Below are 20,066 nucleotides of genomic sequence, written 5' to 3' on the forward strand. Positions count from 1 at the left end.
ATTTTTTTTAATTCTTTATAGCCAAAGATACCAAAGAAGAAGTTAAAGACTAGTTCTGGAGTCAAAGAGTACACTTCAGCATGTATAACCAAATATGATTATCCACAAAATATAAAGACCTCAACAAATCAATAAGAAAAAGACAAACGTACTCACAGAAAGACGGCAATGGTTAGTAAGTGAGAATTTACAGAAAAAGAAATATCAGTAGCCACTGAATAATTAAAAAGTTGCTCTGTCTTACTAGTCAGGGAAATGTAAATTAAAAAGTGAAATATTTCTTCCTGTGGGATTGATAAAATTAACAATATTGATAATATCCAAATTTTAGCAGGAGTAAGAAAAGTGGGCACAGTCGTGCTCTGGAGGTGAGAATATAAATGAGTGCAGCCATATTGGGGAACAATTTAACAACATCTATTCAAATATAAAGGGGAATACCCTTTGAAATGGCAGCTGCACATTTAGCAATCTGTCCCATGGAAATATTTGCTCAGATGCACAGTATTTTTTGAAAGAGCAAAATATTGCAATAACCTCTAGTCATTTTTGGTAGAATGGCTAAGTAAATCATTGCACCTATTCAGTGAGATGCTGTGCAGCCATTACATGACTGTGATGTATCTATCCATTCATATATGTCTTGACATATAGAAAGACCCCATGTTAAGAAAACAAATTCATGGAACAGTATTTATAGTAAAATTTCATTCATATTTTTCAATTTGTGGATGTGTATGTATGTATGTAAGTGGGTGTGTCTGCACATACATATGTATATAAATGTTCACCCAGAAGCATTTGGAAGAATACTTCCAAACTATTAACAATGGTACTTCCAGAGAAAAGAGTGTGGAGGAAGATTTTCATTTTATTATATATACGTCTAATACATTATTTTTAAAAATTATGATGAATATATTTTATATTTTTAATTAAAAAAACAAGACTTTGAAAATCCAGAAGAAAATACCTTGCAAGAAAAAAACTGTGCAACCATATATAAAGGACTAATTGTGCGCTGAGGTGTAGCAATTCTGCCCTCTATTCTTTATTCACTAACCTGGTAAAGAACTATGGAATGTGAAGGTAAAAAGACAATAATAGAGCGAATTTGTAATGGAAGTGTAACCAAATATGTAGATTAGAGGTTGCAGTCCTCACAACACATATTATACATGGAGGAGAGGTTTCTGTTTCCATAGCAACACCGCCAGCACTAACGAGAAAGCATGAAAGGAATCCTTTTTCTCAGGGAGAAGTGCATGAAGTATGTGCTAATTTACTGAGCATCAAATTTACCTCTTATTGTTCATCCTGAAGAGGGCTTTTTCTTTTTTAATGCTCAATCATGAAATCCATCACTGACTTAGAATGGCAAAAGCCAAAATGAATTTCCGACTAGACGGTCAGTCACCTTGTCTTGACTGCATCAATAACAATGACTCAAGGTCAGTCCGTCAGATCTGCTGCTGAGAGTCCACTTGCAGGTGCTAGAACGGCAGTATAATCTTTCGCTCCATTTCTGGGTTTGTGGAACACTGTTTCGTCTTGGGTGTGCTCATGTACCTCTTAAAACGCAGTCTTGACTTTTAGAAGACTTATATGTGATAGGTGCTTAAACAAGTTACCGAAATTCAATATTTTTCTGCTAAAATGTAATCCTTAGTTGTGCCATCAAGGACGACCTTGAAAAATTATTAGCTGTCAACTCAGTTAAGGTGATTTTTTTTCTCTTCTCTTTCAGACATCTCGAGATCTGGCATGCTTTATACAGTTTGAAAATGTCAACATTTACTATGGGATTCAGTGTAAAATGAAATATAAAGCACCGACTGACCACTGCTTTGTTTTAAAGGTGTGTTGTACGAAGTCCTTGATTTAGATTTGTGAACAAGTTAATATTTCCTTTTAAGGAAAAAAACGTTAAGTGTCCCATAATTAACCACAAGTGTATCATAATAATTTTTTTGAAATAGGAAAAGTGGAAGCATTTCTACCCTGAATTCCTGTTTCTGATTCTAAAACTTTAAAATGAATCTGTCCAGGCTTCTGCGTCACTTCTTAGAGCTACGATTTAGGGTCAACATTCTTTTAGTTCTGCACCTTCCCTTCCTTAGTCTACTCAAGAGCCATGTCACATTTGGGGCTCATACAACTGGGCTAAATCACTCACTTCTAGTTCTTGAGTCTGCTTTTTGCTAACTGTGTCAGCTCCTGCGGTCACAGAAGATTTTAGCAGCTTTTCCCTGCTTCCCACTCAACTTCGTCTTCTACCTTGTCCCCAGACATTGTCTACACTCTTCTCAAAGGGTCTCTCATCTACGAACTTCTCAGCATACCTTGCCTTCTACTTGCAGAAGACAGAAAAGAGAAGGATTGAGTTGCCCTGGTGTACTTCATATTTACTTCTGAACTTATCGAATGGAGTAATCATCCTCACAACTCTGCGCCTCAGAGGAAAAGGCTCCCTCCTCCAAGGCCAGTCCCTCTCCATCATTAGTCCTTCCCTGGGACCGTACCATCAGTGACTCCGTTTTGCTTCAGCATCTCCAACCTTTCTCCAGAGAATTCTTCTCTTGGGCTACAATGCGTTCAAATATTCCTTGGTTTGGGAGGTTCCAAATTACTTCCCTCAGTTTGATCCACCCCATTCCTTTAAGCAACACCTGCTTCTGTCTTCCCTTTAACTCAGACTTCTTGGGAAAGCAATATGTCCTCCATGTCCTCAACTTTCATTCTGTCAGTAAAACTCATTCATTCCAAAATATTTCTCTCCAGCCAACTGCTTTCTGGGAGGTTGGGATATAGTGAACAAAACAAAGAACTTCTCTGTGGAGCTTGCACTCTGCAGGCTTCTCCTCCCTCCTGTGCTGTAACTGTTACTAAAGTGTCCGGCGAGGTGTGCATCAGTGAAGTCTGCACTCTTGATTTCATCTCAGGTCATGATCTCATGGTTATGAGATCAAGCCCCAGATTGGGCTCAGCACTGACATCTTGGGATTCTCTCTCTCCCCCTCTCTCCCTGCCCCTCCTCCCCTCAAAATAAATAAACAAAAACTTTTTAAAAAGTTTCCAATGAACAGTCAGCACTTTCAGTCCTCCTGGCATCTTTTGCATTGGTGATAACTGCCTCATTTTCTAGCCCTCGGCCTAGCCCCCTCTGTTCATCTGCTCCTCCATTTCTGTGGGTTCCTCCTCTTTCCACACATTCTGGGATGTTCTCCTGGGTTCTGTATTCTGTTCTCACCAGACTCCTGCTCTCTCTGAGAAGTCATAGTCACAGCCACAGCTCCAGCTGTCATCTCTATGCTAATAATTCCCAGTCTATAGCTGACAGTCTCACCTTCTCTCCCAGCCCCACCCTTGAGGTAACTGCACTGAGGGCACTTCAACCATAACCTGTCAGATGGTGATTCAACCCTCCCTCCACCCTTATAAACTCCTTCCTGCAGTCCCTATCAAGAGGAATGATACCATCACCCGCTGTATTAGTTTTGGGGCGGCGGTGGGGGGGGGGGGAGGATGGGCTGCCATGACAAAGTGCCACAAACTGGTTGACTTAAAATAATGGAAACTTAAGCTCTCACGGTTCAGGAATCCAGAAGTTTAAAATCAAGCTGTCAGGAGGGTCGGTTCCTTTTGGAGGGCTCTGAGGGGAAATGTGCTCCATGCCTCTCTCCTAGCTTCTGACAATTTCCAGCAGTCTTTGGCACTCCTTCCTGGGCTTGTAGCTACATAATGCCAATCTCTGCCTCTATATCACATGGCCCTCCTCTCTGTATGTGTTTGTGTTTCTTCTCTTCCTACAGGGACACCAGTCATATTGGATTAGGGCCCACCCTAACCAAGCATGACCCCATCCTAACTTGATTATATCTACAAAGAACCTATTTACAAATAAGGTCATAATCACAGGTATCAGCAGTTAGGACTGCAGCGTATCTTTGCAGGGGACACAATTAAACCCATAATACCCATCTGCTTTTCCAAGCTAGAAATAGAGAAATCTTCCTAAAAGTCCCTCCTGTTCCCTTTCTTGTCCAGTCCATCATCACACTCTGATTTTCCATCTGAGACGTCTCTCATCTAGCCCTCTCTGTCTGTCCTTCCTTGTCACTCCAGGCCCGTCTTCCACACGGCTGCCAGTTGCTGCCTGTATCACTCTGCTCTTTTAAAATGTCTGATACCTAGAGGACAATGTCCAGATCCCAGTTTGACACGAGCCCTTGACTCTGGCTCTCTCGAGCTGATTTTCTGCCTCTTCTTTCCATGGATCCCAGACGTTAGCCACACAGAATTTCTAGATGTTCCTCAGATGTGTTACAGTACTCTATAGCTTCTTCCAATGAGCCTTTCTCATTTTCTGTTTTCAAACTTTTACTATGAAACTCACCATGTCATAGGGTAATCATATATTTCTTTACATATGTCTCCCCCACAACACCCCAGCCACCACTTCCTAATTATGGGGTGAGCCTCTTATCTGTATTAATGAGGGACATATTCCTTAGCACCCAGAGGTATTTGGTGAATGTGTAGGTGCTTTGCTCTTAGTTCACCCACTCCCTTTGGTCTTGGACAAATGACTTACCCTCTCTGGCATAGTTTTCTTGTTTATAACACATAGTTACCTCACTTTAGAGGATCTGTAAGATCCCTCTTAGCAGTAATGTTCTGCAATTGCCCTGACCTTTGTGTGCCTTTCAGCATGTCCTACAAGAGCTTCTCTCTGTTTATGATCAGGAATAATCAAACCAGTTGCACAAGAGTCTGGCCAGGGGTACTGAACCAGCATTTTTTCCTTAAACCCCTTTATAAATAATTTTTCAGCAAAAGGCTCAGTTAAGGAGTAAACCCTTTGGCAGGGTCCTAAGCCATGACTGGAAAACAAGCACAGTTACTTGCTATAGGATGTCCTGAGAGCCAGAAAGGAGCCTCGTGCCCACTAGATTAGCTCATCTTAGAATCATAAAATTTAAGGATTTCAAGAGACCTCTGAGGTCATCGGATGCTGTCTCCTGTATACATTTGTAGTATGTGTAGTGTAAGGAGGTCAGTGAGAATGTTGGAGAGAATGAACCAAGTTCTGTACACCTGTCTCATCACCATAGGAGGAGCCATTGTTAGAACTCAAGTTCAAGAGTTCTTGCCTCTTTCTTATGCTCAAAAGCCGTTATGTTTAATGGCTTTTACTCTATTGGGATTTTACTCTATTTGGATAAATAACATACTTAAGAATTATTTATTGTGCTGTTCAAGTGGATACCTCTACCCAGACAGCTGATTTGTGCATTTGACTGCAAGCATACATGATGTAAAGTCTGCTCTTGGGAACCTGGCTCTCATGTGCCATGAACCAAAAAATAAATGAAAAATATTTTAATACACCAAAAGCCAAGGTAACATTGTCAACTTTTTATTTTTTTTTCTTTTTTTCAACTTTTTTTTAATTTATTTTTGGGACAGAGAGAGACAGAGCATGAACGGGGGAGGGGCAGAGAGAAGGGAGACACAGAATCGGAAACAGGCTCCAGGCTCCGAGCCATCAGCCCAGAGCCTGACGCGGGGCTCAAACTCACGGGCCGCGAGATCGTGACCTGGCTGAAGTCGGACGCTTAACCGACTGCGCCACCCAGGCACCCCAACAGCTGCTTTCTAAGAAAAATTATAAACAGCAAACTGCCGAAGAGACCCATGTTTGCCCCTCTTAAATGACCGTCAATAAGAATACAGTTATGGGGTGCCTGGGTGGCTCAGTCGGTTAAGCGTCCGACTTTGGCTCAGGTCATGATCTTGAGTTCGTGAGTTCAAGCCCCATGTTGGACTCTGTGCTGACAGCTCAGAGCCTGGAGCCTGCTTCACATTCTGTGTCTCCCTCTCTCTGCCCTTCCCCCGCTCACACTTTGTCTCTCTCTCAAAAATAAACATTTAAAAACAATTTTTTTAAAAAGAACACTGTTATAAGTTAAGGGGCTTTGTTTCTGGTGCTGGAAGACAAGGACTGTGGTTTGGTTTTGTGAATTTTATGGCTGGAGAGAGTGCTGCAGCCATTTGTGGAATGTCACATTCCATATAGGGACTAAGTCCTCAGCTTAGTGTACTTTTATCATCAATGTGACCTTCCAGTTAATTAATGTAACAAATCCGTTTTTGCTGTTGGGCCACATTATCCGCGTTGATAGTTTCAATTTTAAGGGCCTCCAACGGGAACGATCATTGGGGTAACATTTGTAAAGCTAAACTCTAACAGTTATATTAATGAGGAAGCACTGAACCCCAATAACGAAGAAATGCGCAGCAGCCATACAAAGTGCATGCTGCCATCTGCTGCCAGAATGGAGAACTACAGGCATCGTTGGGCAGCCTGGTGTCTGTCACCCCCGGAAAACCTAAGATAATTTTTTGTGATACAGATGCAAATTCTGAGGGCTAAAAGACCTAAACCAAGGAAATGGTCCATTTAAAGACAAAAGTATAAAGGTGGACATTCCTCAACTGGGTCAAAAGGCCAAAAGAAGGAATTCTTTACAATTTCTGATTTTTTTTTTTTTGGTATCTTTAAAGTTTGGAATTTTTGACCTAATAGCTTAATATAAATACAGAAATTCTAGGCAGTAGGACAAGAGACCCCCAAGGTTCTAGTGTACCATGGGGTAAAATATATAGTAACTTCTCTGGGCCTCAGTTTTCCCATTTGTAAAACCAAAACTTACTAAGCTCTCATCAAGCTCCTAAGAGTCTGTATGGGTCTTGTTATCCCTTCTGGGCAATAACAGCAATGAGTTGTTAGATCAGCAGGGTGACTGGCCCAGATGTTGCTTCTCAGATTCATACTGAAGTTAAAGGCACGGTGTCACTGGCTTACATCAGCTTTAAAAACAGCCATTTCCTTGAAGGTCAGTGATGAAGCTGGAAGCAAAAGTGAAAGGGAGTAGTGTGTGCAAGACCCTTAGAGAGGAACTGGTCAGCTCCACTCCTTTCCCGCACTGAGGATGGCTTCCCACTCTGTCAGCACTCCATTTCATGTGCACCACCACTAATTTATGCCTGTCCTAGCAGGATTAACAAGCTCCTCTGAGAGATGGAGGCAGAAGAGTTGGTCTCACACACACACACACACACACACGCATGCACACATGATGGCTATGTTTGTAATTATTTTTCTCTATAATAAAACTTATTAAAAATGATAAAGGCCCATGAAAATTCACATGGCACAAATCTTAAAATCTAGATTTGGTTGCCTGCCCCTCACCTTGTACCCATGACACTTCTGGCTGAACAGGAAATCTTGCTTTTGTTCATTATTTCCTTCAACAGTTATTTCCACCTCTAAACCAGAATACTGACCACATGCCAGGCCATTGCTAAGCACTGGGGGTCTTCAGCAGTGAACGGCAGACATGGTCCCCACCCTCACGGAGCACACAGTCTATCAGAGACAGACACACACAACAGAAATTACAGAGGCAACAAGGATTAAGGAAGAGGGGCCCAGGTGATCTGGTGACCAGACACCAGTGTCGCTCTCCCCTCTTCATGCCTGCCAGTGTCACTGCTGTCTCTGACCATGAGCTCCTGGAGGGCTTGGACCCTAGAGCAACACCCCAAGCCATTGCCACTTGAGAATAGATAGAATATTCCTTCCCTGGAACACCCATCCAGAGGCCAAGATGGCCAGTATGAGTAGGAGATGACAGTTAAGAAAAGGTGAAACCCTGAATTCCTGATAGGGGAGATATCCCTAAATATCCCTAGGACTGGCTGGGAGTCACAAAGCATTAATTCTGGGACTTAAGAATTGCATCAGGGAAGTTCCTTTATTTGATAAATGGAGAAACGATTCGGATTTCTTGTGGGAAAGGAGACGTGGTATATGCAAAGGCTTTTAAAAGCTAAAAAAAAAAAGGAGAAATTAAAATTATTATGGATAATACAGTAAGAAGTGCTTATGATAAATCATGTCACAAATCTCTTAAATCCTTTCAAAATTTAGCCCACTCTAAAAATACCCCTATTTCTAATCCTGAAATTGCTGCCAGTAGCAATTTGCCACCACATCAGGAAATTAACATTGTTACAGTCTTAAATTTTTTTTTGAAAAGTGCTAATAGTTTATAAATGGTCTTTGAAATTACTTTTTTCTAGCATCCCCAAATTCAGAAGGAGTCCCAGTATATCAAATATCTCTGCTGTGACGATGCAAGAACCCTAAACCAGTGGGTCATGGGAATAAGGATTGCCAAGGTGAGAGAGCATTTGGGCTCACCCTATCTTGAATTGCATACCAGCATCCTGACCTGGGTGGGTCCAGTCTCCGTGCTGCTGAGAAACAGCTGACCCATTCTCCGTGAATCAGAGCTGAAGATACTATCTCATTTATTTGCCCATTGGGGGTTTTTTTAATAGCGGGGAGTGATAGAAACACGGACCTCTCCAATGACCTGAGAATCAGGGTTTACTCTCCCATGAGACTTCTCAGACCTTCATTTACTCTTAGAGAGCTTTGCATGTGTCGTGTGTAATTAAGAAACACGATGTGGAAACTGGTAGATTTATATGAAGACTTATGTACTCAAAATCGCGTGGCGAAAGCTCTCCTCTAATGTCTGGGTATGAAAGTATTAACTGACTCTGCCAATCTGGAAAATTACTTAACATGTGAAAAAAAAATGATTTGTGGATGTTTTGTTGAAATCCTTACACTAAAAAAACAACTCCAGAAAAGAGTGAAAAGAGTAGCTACAAAGTACTTTTTTTTTTCTCAGTACGTATATTGCAATCAAGTGCAGAATCTGGGATAAATGGATTCCTCTCTTGCTTCTTTTGTGTTCTCTCCCCAGTACGGGAAGACTCTCTATGATAACTATCAGCGGGCTCTGGAGAGGGCTGGGCTCGCCTCTCGGACGAACCTGAGTACTGTCGGTGCAGTTCCACCAGCCCCACCTGCCACAGGTACCGTGCAGAGAAGAAATTCTCACACCTGTTCAGAGCTCAGAGTTCATGTTCAAACTTACACAACACATTTTGTAAAAACAGAACTTTGTTGGCACTGTGTACATTTCCCTTCTGATGGTCAGGCTCAAGATCTCCACACACCTGGATCTATTTCTTCAGAAGTGATTCTTAAGCAAAGCTTCGACCACTTTTCTCGTGATATGCTCATGGATAGGATGGCGATCACCAGTGTAGGGTGAGCTGGTCGAGTACTGTGTCTCATCAGAGTATAAAGGTTATATTTGTCCAAAGCTCCACTAGCACCCAGCAGACAGCCCACCCAAAGGACGAGACCATTCCCTGGTGTTTTGGCTCAGTGATATCATGGCCAGAGCCTTGTACCCAATCCTGGATATCACATTCTATAATAACATAACAGCTTCTTGCGTATATTTTTAAGGAGGACACTGAGAGATGAAGAGGGTACAATGCATTGCTTTACATATACTCGCTCTGATTCTTACAACAGCCCTGCAAAGTATAGATTATCATCTGCGCTCCTCAGCTGAGGAAACTGAAGCTGGGAGAAGCGTAGTACCCAGCATGTTGTCAGTGGCTGAGCTACAATTCACACACACTGTCTTTATGATAACTAATGGTTGAAAGAACTGGCACCATTTACAGCAGAAAAGTTCTGGTCATTGTTTTTCAGGGTTAAAGAACGGTCCTAACATAAGGCTGGTATGTGTATTCTTTGCTGCTCAAAGGGTAAAAGCAGCTTAAAAGTGTGGAAGGTGCAATAAGGTAGATTTAACCCAACATTTTAAAATATTTCCATTAGATGTGTCCAGCCTGGCTGCTCTGTGAACAATGAGTTTCCGGAAGTGTCTGTGCTGAATAAAACTGTTTTCTGCAGAGCACTTACCACAATGTGTAATCATTTTGTATATCCATTAACTCATTTGGTGCCTGTTTTCTCTACCAGACTCTTAAGTCTTGAAAGGACAAAGGACCATTTCACCATGTTGCACACATTGTGTTCCCAGAGCTTAAAAGCCTGGCACATAGTAAATGTTTATTGAGTTACTAAACAAAGGGTTGCTGAGGTTGGTTGAGAGTTGGGTTTCCTAATTCTGTTAGTCTTCAGCTTGGGAGTGAAACACCACTTAAAAGTTCTTGGCTGTCAAGCTTCCCCTTTCACTCTTTGGGGTGAGGCATCCTGAAACCATCTAGGGCATCTCTCCCAGGGTCATTGGTTTCCTTTCCAGTAAAGACTCCTGGGCTCTGTGGGAGGCATATCTGGCTCACTCCCATGGGTGGAGGCCCGTAGGTACCTTTAGGATGGGGTCTGGTCACCAAAAAGAAAGAGGAAGCAAGTGATTCCACCACAGAGCTTTGGACATCACCCACAACTGGACACTTAATACTGCCTATTGATCTGTGTTTCTGTAGACTGGCAGTCTTCAGCCAGTGATGACTTTGACCTCTGGGGAACATTTGGCAATGTCTAGAAACACTTTTGGTTGTCACACCTTGGGGGAAATGCCAGTGACATCTAATGGGTAGAGGCTAAGAATGCTGCCTCCTACAATGCATAGGATAGGCCCCACACAACAAAAAATTTTCCAGTCCCAAATGTCAATAATGTTGAGCAAACCTGTTCCAGTCAACGTAATCTCCTGGTTTCTCATTGTTTTGGATGTTCTTCACTCTCCTCAGATTTCCAACCCCCAAATCTTTCACTTTCAGCAAAGGAACCATCAAATGGGGACTCCTTTGACTCCCCACCACTAAAACCAACAACTTACCTGCGTCTGCACCCATCCTAGTCGCATCCATTCTGTTACATCCTAACAAGGGCCATTCCTTCCATGCATGCCCTGGTCCCTATTCCAACACCAGCTGATGTTTTGCAGTACTCTGACACCCACCAATGGAGTTAGCTCAGACCAAGGGCACTGTCCCCAACAAAGCTGCCTTTCTTCCTATGTCATCCACACATCTGACCTCCTGGCTACAATTTCAGGGGTTCCCACTAGTTCTGGTTGATTAGAATGACTCACAGAACTCAGAAAAGTGCTATCCTTATTATTACAATTTTATCATAAGGGATACATATCAGGACCAGCCAAATGAAGAGACACATGCATAGCACAAGGTCTAGGAGGGTCCTGGCTGCAGAACTTCTTTGTCCTCTTATTGACCACATGATTGATTTCAGTCCCCTCCCCAGAGGTTCGATTAGCCCAAAGCCCCAACCCTCTAATCACTTGGTTCATCTTTCTGATAACCAGCCCACATCCCAACCCATCTTGTTAGCATAAACTCAGATGTGATCCTAGGGGTTCACTGAATAGCAAAGATATCCCAGTCACTTTGGAAATACCAAAAGTTTTAGAAGTTCTGTGCCGGGAATTCAGGACAAAGACTCGACAGATACTTTATTATACCATCCTCTTCTGCATTCTCTTCTGCTCTACTGAGCCCTTATCATTGTTCCCTTCTCCAAACAAATAAGTTTTAAAACCCTCCTATGACTCCACACCTCCCTCCAGCTATTGCCCCACCTGACAACCAAACTGTTTTAAAGGGTAGACTACATTTGCTGCCTCCACTTCTCTACCCTCACTGACTCTGCCACCAATTTCAGTCAAGCTTCTGCCTCTAATGTCTATGGAGAATGCTCTTGCTAATCCCACCAGGGGCCTCTAGGCTGCTAAATGCAACTATTATAAACCCCTGTTCTTCTCTGACCTTTCAGCAGCATCAACACATTCCTCCTTGAAACAGTCTCCTCTATTGGCTTTCAAGATAGTACACATTTGGGGCACCTGGGTGGCTCGGTCGGTTATTGTCCGACCTCAGCTCAGGTCATGATCTCAGAGTTGGTGAGTTCGAGCCCCACATCAGGCTCTCTGCTGTCAGCTCAGAACCCACTTCTGATCCTCTGTCTTCTTCTCTCTCTCTCTCTCTCTCTCTCTCTCTCTCTCTCTGCCCCTCCCCAACTCATGCACACGTGCATTCTCTCTCAAAATAAATAAACTTAAAAAAAAAAAAAAGATAGCACATGCTCCAGACCTCTCATCGTACCCCCAACTGCTATGGTCACTCTTTTCTAACCTCCTCTACTAACTCTTCTACCCCACCTTAAATTGCCCTCAGCCTCGTCAATCAATCCTAACCCTTTTCTCATTGACAGTCCCTCTAAGTGGTCTAAATCCACTCCTGGCACCATCTATGTGCTGACCACCCACAAATATATAAATCGAACCCAGACTTCTCTGCTGACCTGCAAAACCGTGCTGACCACCCACAAATATATAAATCGAACCCAGACTTCTCTGCTGACCTGCAAAACCATGTATCCAGCTGTCTGCTCAGTGGCTTCACTTGGATACATCAGACTCGATGTCTGTAAAACTGACTCCTCATCTTACCCTCCAGACTTGCTCCCCCACTGTTGTTCTCAGTTTTTGTAAATAATACCATCATCTGCCCAATTGCTCATGCAGGACACATGGAAGAAAAGCTCACTCATGCCCAAATCCAATCACCTCCAATTCCTATTGATTCTACCCTCTAAATATTGGTCACATCTGTCCAGATCTGTTCATCTCCATTGTCATCAAATCCCAACTTCCATGATCTTTCACTTGGCCTCCTCTGGCGGTGCTCCAACTCAACTCCCTGCATTTGCAGGCTTTTCTCTCTCCTTGACTCACCTTTTTAAATGTAAATATGATTTCTCCCCTGTGGGTAGCCCTTCAGAAGCTTCCCACTGCTCTTAGATAAAGTCCCAAATCCTTAGCAAGGCCAACTAAGCCTGTATAATATGAGCCTTGCCCAGCTCTCCTGCCTCTTTCTCCACCCGTGTCTTCCTGTTCCTGTCACATGGGCCAGTTGTTCTTCCTAGTTCTTCAAAGGCTCAAGCACCATCTTTTCTTAGGGAATTCACAGATGTTATTACCTCTGTTTGTGATGGTTTTTTCTTTCATGTAGCTAATTCCTTCCTATCCTTGGGTCTACAATGAATTGTCCTTTATAAGCCAGTCATAATTAATAATCTTTGTGATTATTAGTTTAGTATCTGTTCTCCTAGATACTGAAAGAAATCATGAAGTGTTTCTGCTATGATTTCCCAACTGAAAAACATGGAGATGTTCTGTATCCAAAGTGCTTAACAAGTAATTCGTTCTTGATGAATGGCAGCTTTTATTTTCCTATTAGAGAAGAGCCATAGAGGGGTTTTTTTAGTACTTATTAAATCACTTCACGACTTTAGCAACTATTTTTAGTCCAGACCCTTCACATGGCAATTGACACATGGCAGTCTAACTCTGTCTGGTTTAAGCAACAAAGAGTGATGGGGAGAGATTTATTAATGCACAAAACTAGGAGGTCTGTGGGTAGGCTGCTTTCAGATATAGAAGGATCCAAGGATGTAAGTGATGTCGTCAAGATACTGTTTCTTTAGGCACTGTCCCCCTGAGATGTCAAGGACTGTCACTGACTCTCCAGGCTTACATTTCTCACACAGCCAGAAATCGTAGTACAAAGAGGATGCCCCCATCTCTGAAAAAATTCTGGGAGGGCTCTGTTTCGTGCCTGTCCCTAACAGTCTCACTGTACTCAGGAGCATGCTGTCTTCTGATTTGCCAGATCAAATGGTAGGGTCAGCCTTTCACAAACCACATGGGTTAAGAACGAGGGAGGTGGGGGGCGCCTGGATGGCTGAGTCAGTTGGGTGTCTGACTTCGGCTCAGGTCATGATCTCATGGTTCATGGGCTCATATTTGTTTAATAAACTTCCCACCCATAATTCCTCCAGGGACTCCTAGAGAGACAGTGGGAGAGGCTGTATTGCCACTTGACAGCTGGGACTGTTAACACAGTGACAGAACAACCTGGATCCCAGTCAGTGGCACCTGCAGAATATATGGGGTATGTGGGCACACATCAGTTGTCCCAGGATGGGACAGAGAGCCCATGGGAAAGACTGGATTTCCTGGTAAATAGGAAGACAGCAGCTTGGAACATTTAGGATTATTATTATTATCTGTTTGTTCTCACCGACAAAGACCAGGTCATCCTACTTACATAAAAATACACACTATGTTGCTGGGAAATCAGCCTGTGTATGTGTTTGGACAAAAGAAGCAAAAAGAAAATATAATTTTTGCCCTTCAAAAGAATTTCCCCCAATGGTCTTCAATATTCAGATTTAGTCTCTGCTTGCACAAATTTGTGCTTTGCACAAATGCAAAGGTGTTTATAGATAAAGAAAGGATTTGAATACGTATAAGACGAAGGAGGAGAAAGAGAATAAATAGCCCAAAGGAAATGAGAAGATAGAGCACTTTGGAATCTCAGATGTTTAAATCTCCTAGGCACGATGGTACGGTGCACAAAGTCTTACAAAAAATCTTAAATAGAAACATTCTAAAGCTTAAAGATGTTTAGGCCTGTTGCTTCCCGACCTCCAGAACAAAGCTGTGACTAATCAGAGACATTTAATAAGCCTTAGAGTGAGAGAAATGCACATTTACATGGCACATCATGTACGTTCCAACAGCTCCACTCAGAACAACGAGGTGGCTGTCCTTGCTGAACAAGGGACATGGATTTTATCATTAAAACACTGACAGGAGAGAAAGCAATTCTAGCCTGTTCTAATATTTCAATTGCATAAATGGACACGAATACCTTTTTTCATTCTAAAATCATCTCAAACACAGAAAAGTTGCAAGAATAGTACATAAAGCCTTCATGTACCCTTTACCCAGATCTCCAGTATTGAGTGTTTGCCATATTTGCTTTATCATTTCTCTCTCCCCACTCCCGCTTCTCCCTGTGTTATCCAAAGACATTTTTTTTTTCTGAACCACTCGAGAGTAGATTGAATCTATCATACACCGTTGCCCCTAAGTCTTCCCTTTGTGACTCCTAAAAATCAAGGCTGTTCTCTGATGAACCATAGTACAGTTAGCAAATCCAGAAAACTTAGTATTCAATATTGATAGGATATTTTTATCTAAATCACATCCATATTCCCTTGATTTGGATGTGTCTGATGTTTCCTTATGATTCATTTCAGACAGTGCATTTTTGGTGAGAATACTGCATGAGGGCCACATGTCCTCAGGTTATCACAGTCAGACACATATGACATCTGTTTGCCCCTCGTTGGAAACATTCATTTTGACCACTTGGTTAATGTGTTGTCCGATATCTCTCCGGTGCAGATTTTTCATTTGGTACTTAATAATTTGCAGAGAGATACTTTAGGCCCTGTTGATATCCTCTTCCTCATCAAACATTCCCCTCTTCCCAATGTCATGTCCTTAATAGCCTTCTCTGAGTTGTTATGTAGATGAATGGGTTTCTCAAACTACTGGAAAAATATTTAAAGAAGCAAGCAAACGGCCATCTCATGAATATTTGACAGAATAGCAGGCAATGGGCATAGCTAAAGGAACCTCTGAGTTCACTCAGTGGCAAGACCTCATGTCGTGGGCTGGGTGGCAGTTTGGTCATTGGAGAAATGGCTTTTGTGTGTGGAGGCATGGCCGTCCTCTCCAGGATGTTCTCTAAGGACCCAGAGAGATCCACATACATCCAATGAAATCTATCAGATTCCCTCAAAACTGCAAAACCTCAGTTAAGCCTCACTTTTGTGCCAAAGGGTAAATTAAAAGGGAAGAAAATAAAGTAAGTGCTTATCATGACTTGCTGGGAAAAAAACCTATTCCAGGGTATCTCAGGGGTCTGCACATTTTACTCAATCCCCTGTGTCTCCTATTTTTGTGCCCATCCTATTTTTTTGTTGAGAATAATGTTTAAAAGTTGTTCCTATACACAGCATGGTATGAAACTAGAAACATACGTTTCAAGTGTTTATTATTTTTGAGAGAGAGAGAAAGTGCATGCATAAGGGTGGGGGGCAGAAAGAGAGAGAGAGAGAGAGAGAGAGAGAATCCCAAGCAGGATCCATGCTGGCAGCACAGAGCCTGACGTGGGGCTCAATCCCATGAAACATGAGATCATGACCTGAGCTGAAACCAAGAAGGATGCTTAACTGACTGAGCCACCCAGGCACCCTGAAACATAGGGTTTAGAAAAATCTTCAGCAACTGGAATTTTTTAAAAGTTTTTCAAAGTTATTCTCCAGTTGTCAAAAGGCTTTTGAAATACCATTCTCTAGGCCCCTAGTTAATCGAGATGTCATAGCCTACATAAAGCATTCACCTTCCTGAACCTTTGCCGAATCTCGTGAAGTGTTGCCATAGAACCTCAGACTTTCTGTGAGGCCTGTATACCTAGAATTCCTTGTCTTTTGCTTTGGAAATAGAAACTATATTTTTAGATGAACTCACAAGAATGCTGAATATGCCTTGCCCGCTCTTCTTGTCTTTATTCTCCCCTTCAGGACCTAAAGCAGGCACCACCCAGGCCAATGGGCAGATTCCCCAGGCTGCACATTCTGTAAATGCTGTTCTTGAAGAAGCCCAGAGGCAGGCAGAAACTACTAAGGTAAGACCAGAGAGTGACTGGACGTCATTCTCAGACTGTCTCCAGTAAGCCCATATTCTAAACCATTAGCAGTGTCCGATAACTGCTCCTCCGAAAAGAGAAAATCTAGTTCCAACTACTAAGAAGTCACTAGAATTTCATTTAGGTAATTGTGTGGGTTTTTTAATCTTAAAGTTATGCAGGCTAGAATGGAAAGTTAAAGCCAACTGTTACCACATTGCTTCAGAAAAATGTAAGAATTTTTTTTTTTAATGCTAAGGCTTGGTAAATATTTTTAATTTAGCTCCATTGATTTTGACTGAAGGGCTTTTCTTGATTTAGGCAAGTGGTTTTAGCATTCTGAAAGTGGCACCTGAGTTTTAAACCCTTGGGATTTTTTTTTCCTGAATAAATTAGAGCAACCAGTTAGTCAGAAGCCCTATATTAAATGTGAAAATCCCCGAAACCAGATTAGAAGACTACTAAAAGGGTTCTGTTATAAAATGTGCATTTTATATTTTTCTGTTAATGTTCTGCATACATTCTTAGGGTGATGGAGAAGAAAACACATTTTAAAATACTAGCCAAATTGACATAGCATTCTCCATAATTTTTTTTTCAGTAAAGGAGATTAATGAAGATTCATTTAAATTTATCTAAAAATTATAGCTGAAAGTTGTAATCTAGTTACTAGCCTAATTGGTAACATCTCAACTTACTATTCTGTTGAATATTTTCCATGTGTGATTCAAAACAACCTTAAATAATTGTGCCTTCTGTAATTTTTCACTTCATTCTCCCCTTTGATTTTGTCCATCAGTCAGTGGTGGGAGCAATTAAATCCTGTATTTATTGAATTTCTTACAGTTTTTGAAAACCATTGTAGACCGTTAAAAGTTGTATTACTCTAGTATTATTAGCTTCTCAAGTCTGACATCATACACTATGCTTTCAGTGATTATTATTTCCGTGGCTCCTGTAATGCCTACCAAAGAGAAACACTCTAAAATGCTGAAAGCAACAAAAGGACCCCAAAATAGAAATCACTTCACCTTGTGTGAACATCAGTTCCCAAACTGCCTGTTGAGAAATTTTTTTAAATTACATCACTAGCCAATTAGTTTATCGTGCTAAGCAAATAAACCAAATAAAATAGAAAACTCAATCATAAGGCACTTTGTTAGGGAAAAAAAAAAAAAACTTCTAAATTTAATCGTCAGTGGTAAGAGGTTGTTAAAGAAAAAAAAAAGAAAGTGAAAGCCTGATAAATTGTAAATTGCAATGATAATTATCACTGACACAGAGGGATTCAGCTAAGCTGCCTGGAATCCCTGGGGAAGTTGCATTATATAAACGTAATTTACTATCATCGATTTCCACCGTTGGCAGAAGGACTGCGCCTCTGTTAGCCTTTGGCCAAGTTCGGTGTTGTGGTTTCTGCCCGGCAGCACGTGCAGTGTAATCTTACTCTGCAGAACCCAGCCACACCTTTAGCTCATTTAATATGAACATAACCTTGAGACAGAAATAGTAAAGATTATGATGCTTGATTTATACCTGATCAGCCAGCCAACTTTCACACAGTTCACAAAAGGTAAATCTAAGACTATGGACCAAATGTGTGGATTCTTGGTCCACCCACCACCTCCCTTGAAGCTGTTAGGTCAGAGGGAGTGAAGCATATAATTGGTTTCTCCCTGGTAGCCCACAGTCATGGGCAAAGGTTTCTTTGTTCTCAGCATGCCAGCAACCACTGATGCAAGAAAAGGCAGGCAGTTCTTTCATAGGAGAGTCTTTTTTGTGCTCAGATTTGTACAAAGGTTACCTGTAGCCTAAAGTACATCATCCTTGTGCTATAAGAGGAGGACATCTAAGCCAGGAGATTTGGGGACAGTTTCGGGAAGCTTCCTAATCAGCTCTCTGCCACTGGAGGTATGGTACAAAAGGAAAATAATTTCACAGACACCTGCTTCTGACAATTGAGCTTCACAACCTGCTCAACTCAGACCAAGAAAAATGGTATGGCTGCATATGTCTAGGACCCTAGTGGCTTGTCTTGGGAACCAGGGCATGAGTGGGAATTCCAGGAGAGCCATTTTGCTTCCATTTTGAGTTTCCTTAGGCTGAGCTTAGGGTAGGTAAAAACTGAAGTAACCACACAAGGAGCTAAACTCCTTATCACTAAAGCTCTTTTAAAGACATGGATTAGTTCCCTATAAGGTGGTTGGTTGGGAGGAGATACATCTCTAATCTAATAAACACCTCATTGAATAGGACTAAGTCTTCGATTTACCAAAGAAGACATGGTAGGCTAGCATTAAATAACGTTATTATTGGTAATGATGTTAGAGGCCATTTGGAGCCATTCTCCTTACTCACAGCAAACATGAGCTAGCTCATGAACAACTGGTAGAATTGGCCTGAGGAGTGGAGGCCCCCCCCGCCCCTCGGGAAGCAGACACTGCCCAAATCAGCAAGACCTCACCTTTCAATGGAAATATGCTGTGGTTGCTCTGTTGAAGGACAAGAAGCCAGCTCTTGGTAACCACGACCCAGGAACACCCAGGGCCCATCACCTTCCAAAGTCCAGCCTGCCACCGCCCCCTCCCGTGCGAAGGTCTTCAGACATCTGCAGCAGCCCAGCGACAACCCCCAGGGCCAAGGGCATGAGCAGCGGCTTCCCTGCGCCGCCGCCCGACGACTCTCTGCCACCACCCCCGCCGCCACCGCCCCTGGAGGACGACGAGGAGCTCCCTCCGCCGCCCCCCGATTTTAACGAAGGGCCCCCGGACTTCGTGCCTCCCCCACCGCCGTCGTTTGCAGGGGATGCTGGGTTATCATTACCGCCCCCGCCCCCGCCCCCACCTGCACTCAACTCTCCGAAGCCGCCCCCCGTTGCCAGCAAAAGACCTCCCGCTCCCCCGAAGAGGAAAGAGAATCCAGGACCACCTGGTGGAGTAGGGAGCGGAGAGCAAGATTTCATGTCCGATCTCATGAAAGCTTTGCAAAAGAAAAGAGGCAACATGTCCTAAGGGAAACAGATAAATATGTTTGTGTGATGGGTATAATCATTTCTAACCTCAAGTACATTTTTGCTACTTTATCTTCATGACACCTTATTCATTTTAGATAAAATATTGACGCATTCAGACTAGAAATGGTGTAAAACGTCTCACTGCAGCGCAAATATGTTCATAATCATTAACCTATAACGGAAGCAAGAGTATCTGCCTAAATGTACATACCTTTCCTATGTGTTTCCACCTCCCTGAATTCGTTTTCCCTTACAAATTAACTGGAATGTTTTATGTTTATTTTATTGTGTTCAGAAGCATCAAATTAATAAAATTTAAAAGTCTTCCTTGAGGATGGTATTTCTAGAAATATCAGTGTATAAATCTAGTGTGCTATCAATACCACATTATATATACGTGACCTTTATAGCTTTGAATTCTAACATCTTGTTAATTTTTGGTATGTTTTCCATCTCCACCTCCATGACCTTCAGAATTTTCTGAAAAATCGAATGAGGAAACAAACAGGAGGCAGAATGAATTCGGTTTCTTTGAGACTCATGTCCTGATTGCCGGGAGTCCTGGACATACACTGTTTGGGTT

General features: G+C 42.2%; 1 protein-coding gene across 2 annotated transcripts in view; it reads left to right on the top strand.

Moving 5' to 3' along the window:
* APBB1IP (amyloid beta precursor protein binding family B member 1 interacting protein) overlaps positions 1–19,815 on the top strand; it is a 105,254-nt gene extending 85,439 nt beyond the window's left edge. For both annotated transcript variants that reach the window (XM_023256458.2, XM_003988174.5), the window contains exons 10-14: positions 1,748–1,858; positions 8,152–8,250; positions 8,847–8,958; positions 16,367–16,470; positions 18,972–19,815. In XM_023256458.2, the coding sequence (XP_023112226.2) occupies positions 1,748–1,858; positions 8,152–8,250; positions 8,847–8,958; positions 16,367–16,470; positions 18,972–19,481 (936 nt within the window). In that variant the 3' untranslated portion in view covers positions 19,482–19,815. The remainder of the gene's footprint in view (positions 1–1,747; positions 1,859–8,151; positions 8,251–8,846; positions 8,959–16,366; positions 16,471–18,971) is intronic.
* Positions 19,816–20,066: the final 251 nt, after the last annotated feature.

This window comes from Felis catus, chromosome B4, assembly GCF_018350175.1.
Source record: "Felis catus isolate Fca126 chromosome B4, F.catus_Fca126_mat1.0, whole genome shotgun sequence".
Taxonomy (NCBI): Eukaryota; Metazoa; Chordata; class Mammalia; order Carnivora; family Felidae; genus Felis; species Felis catus.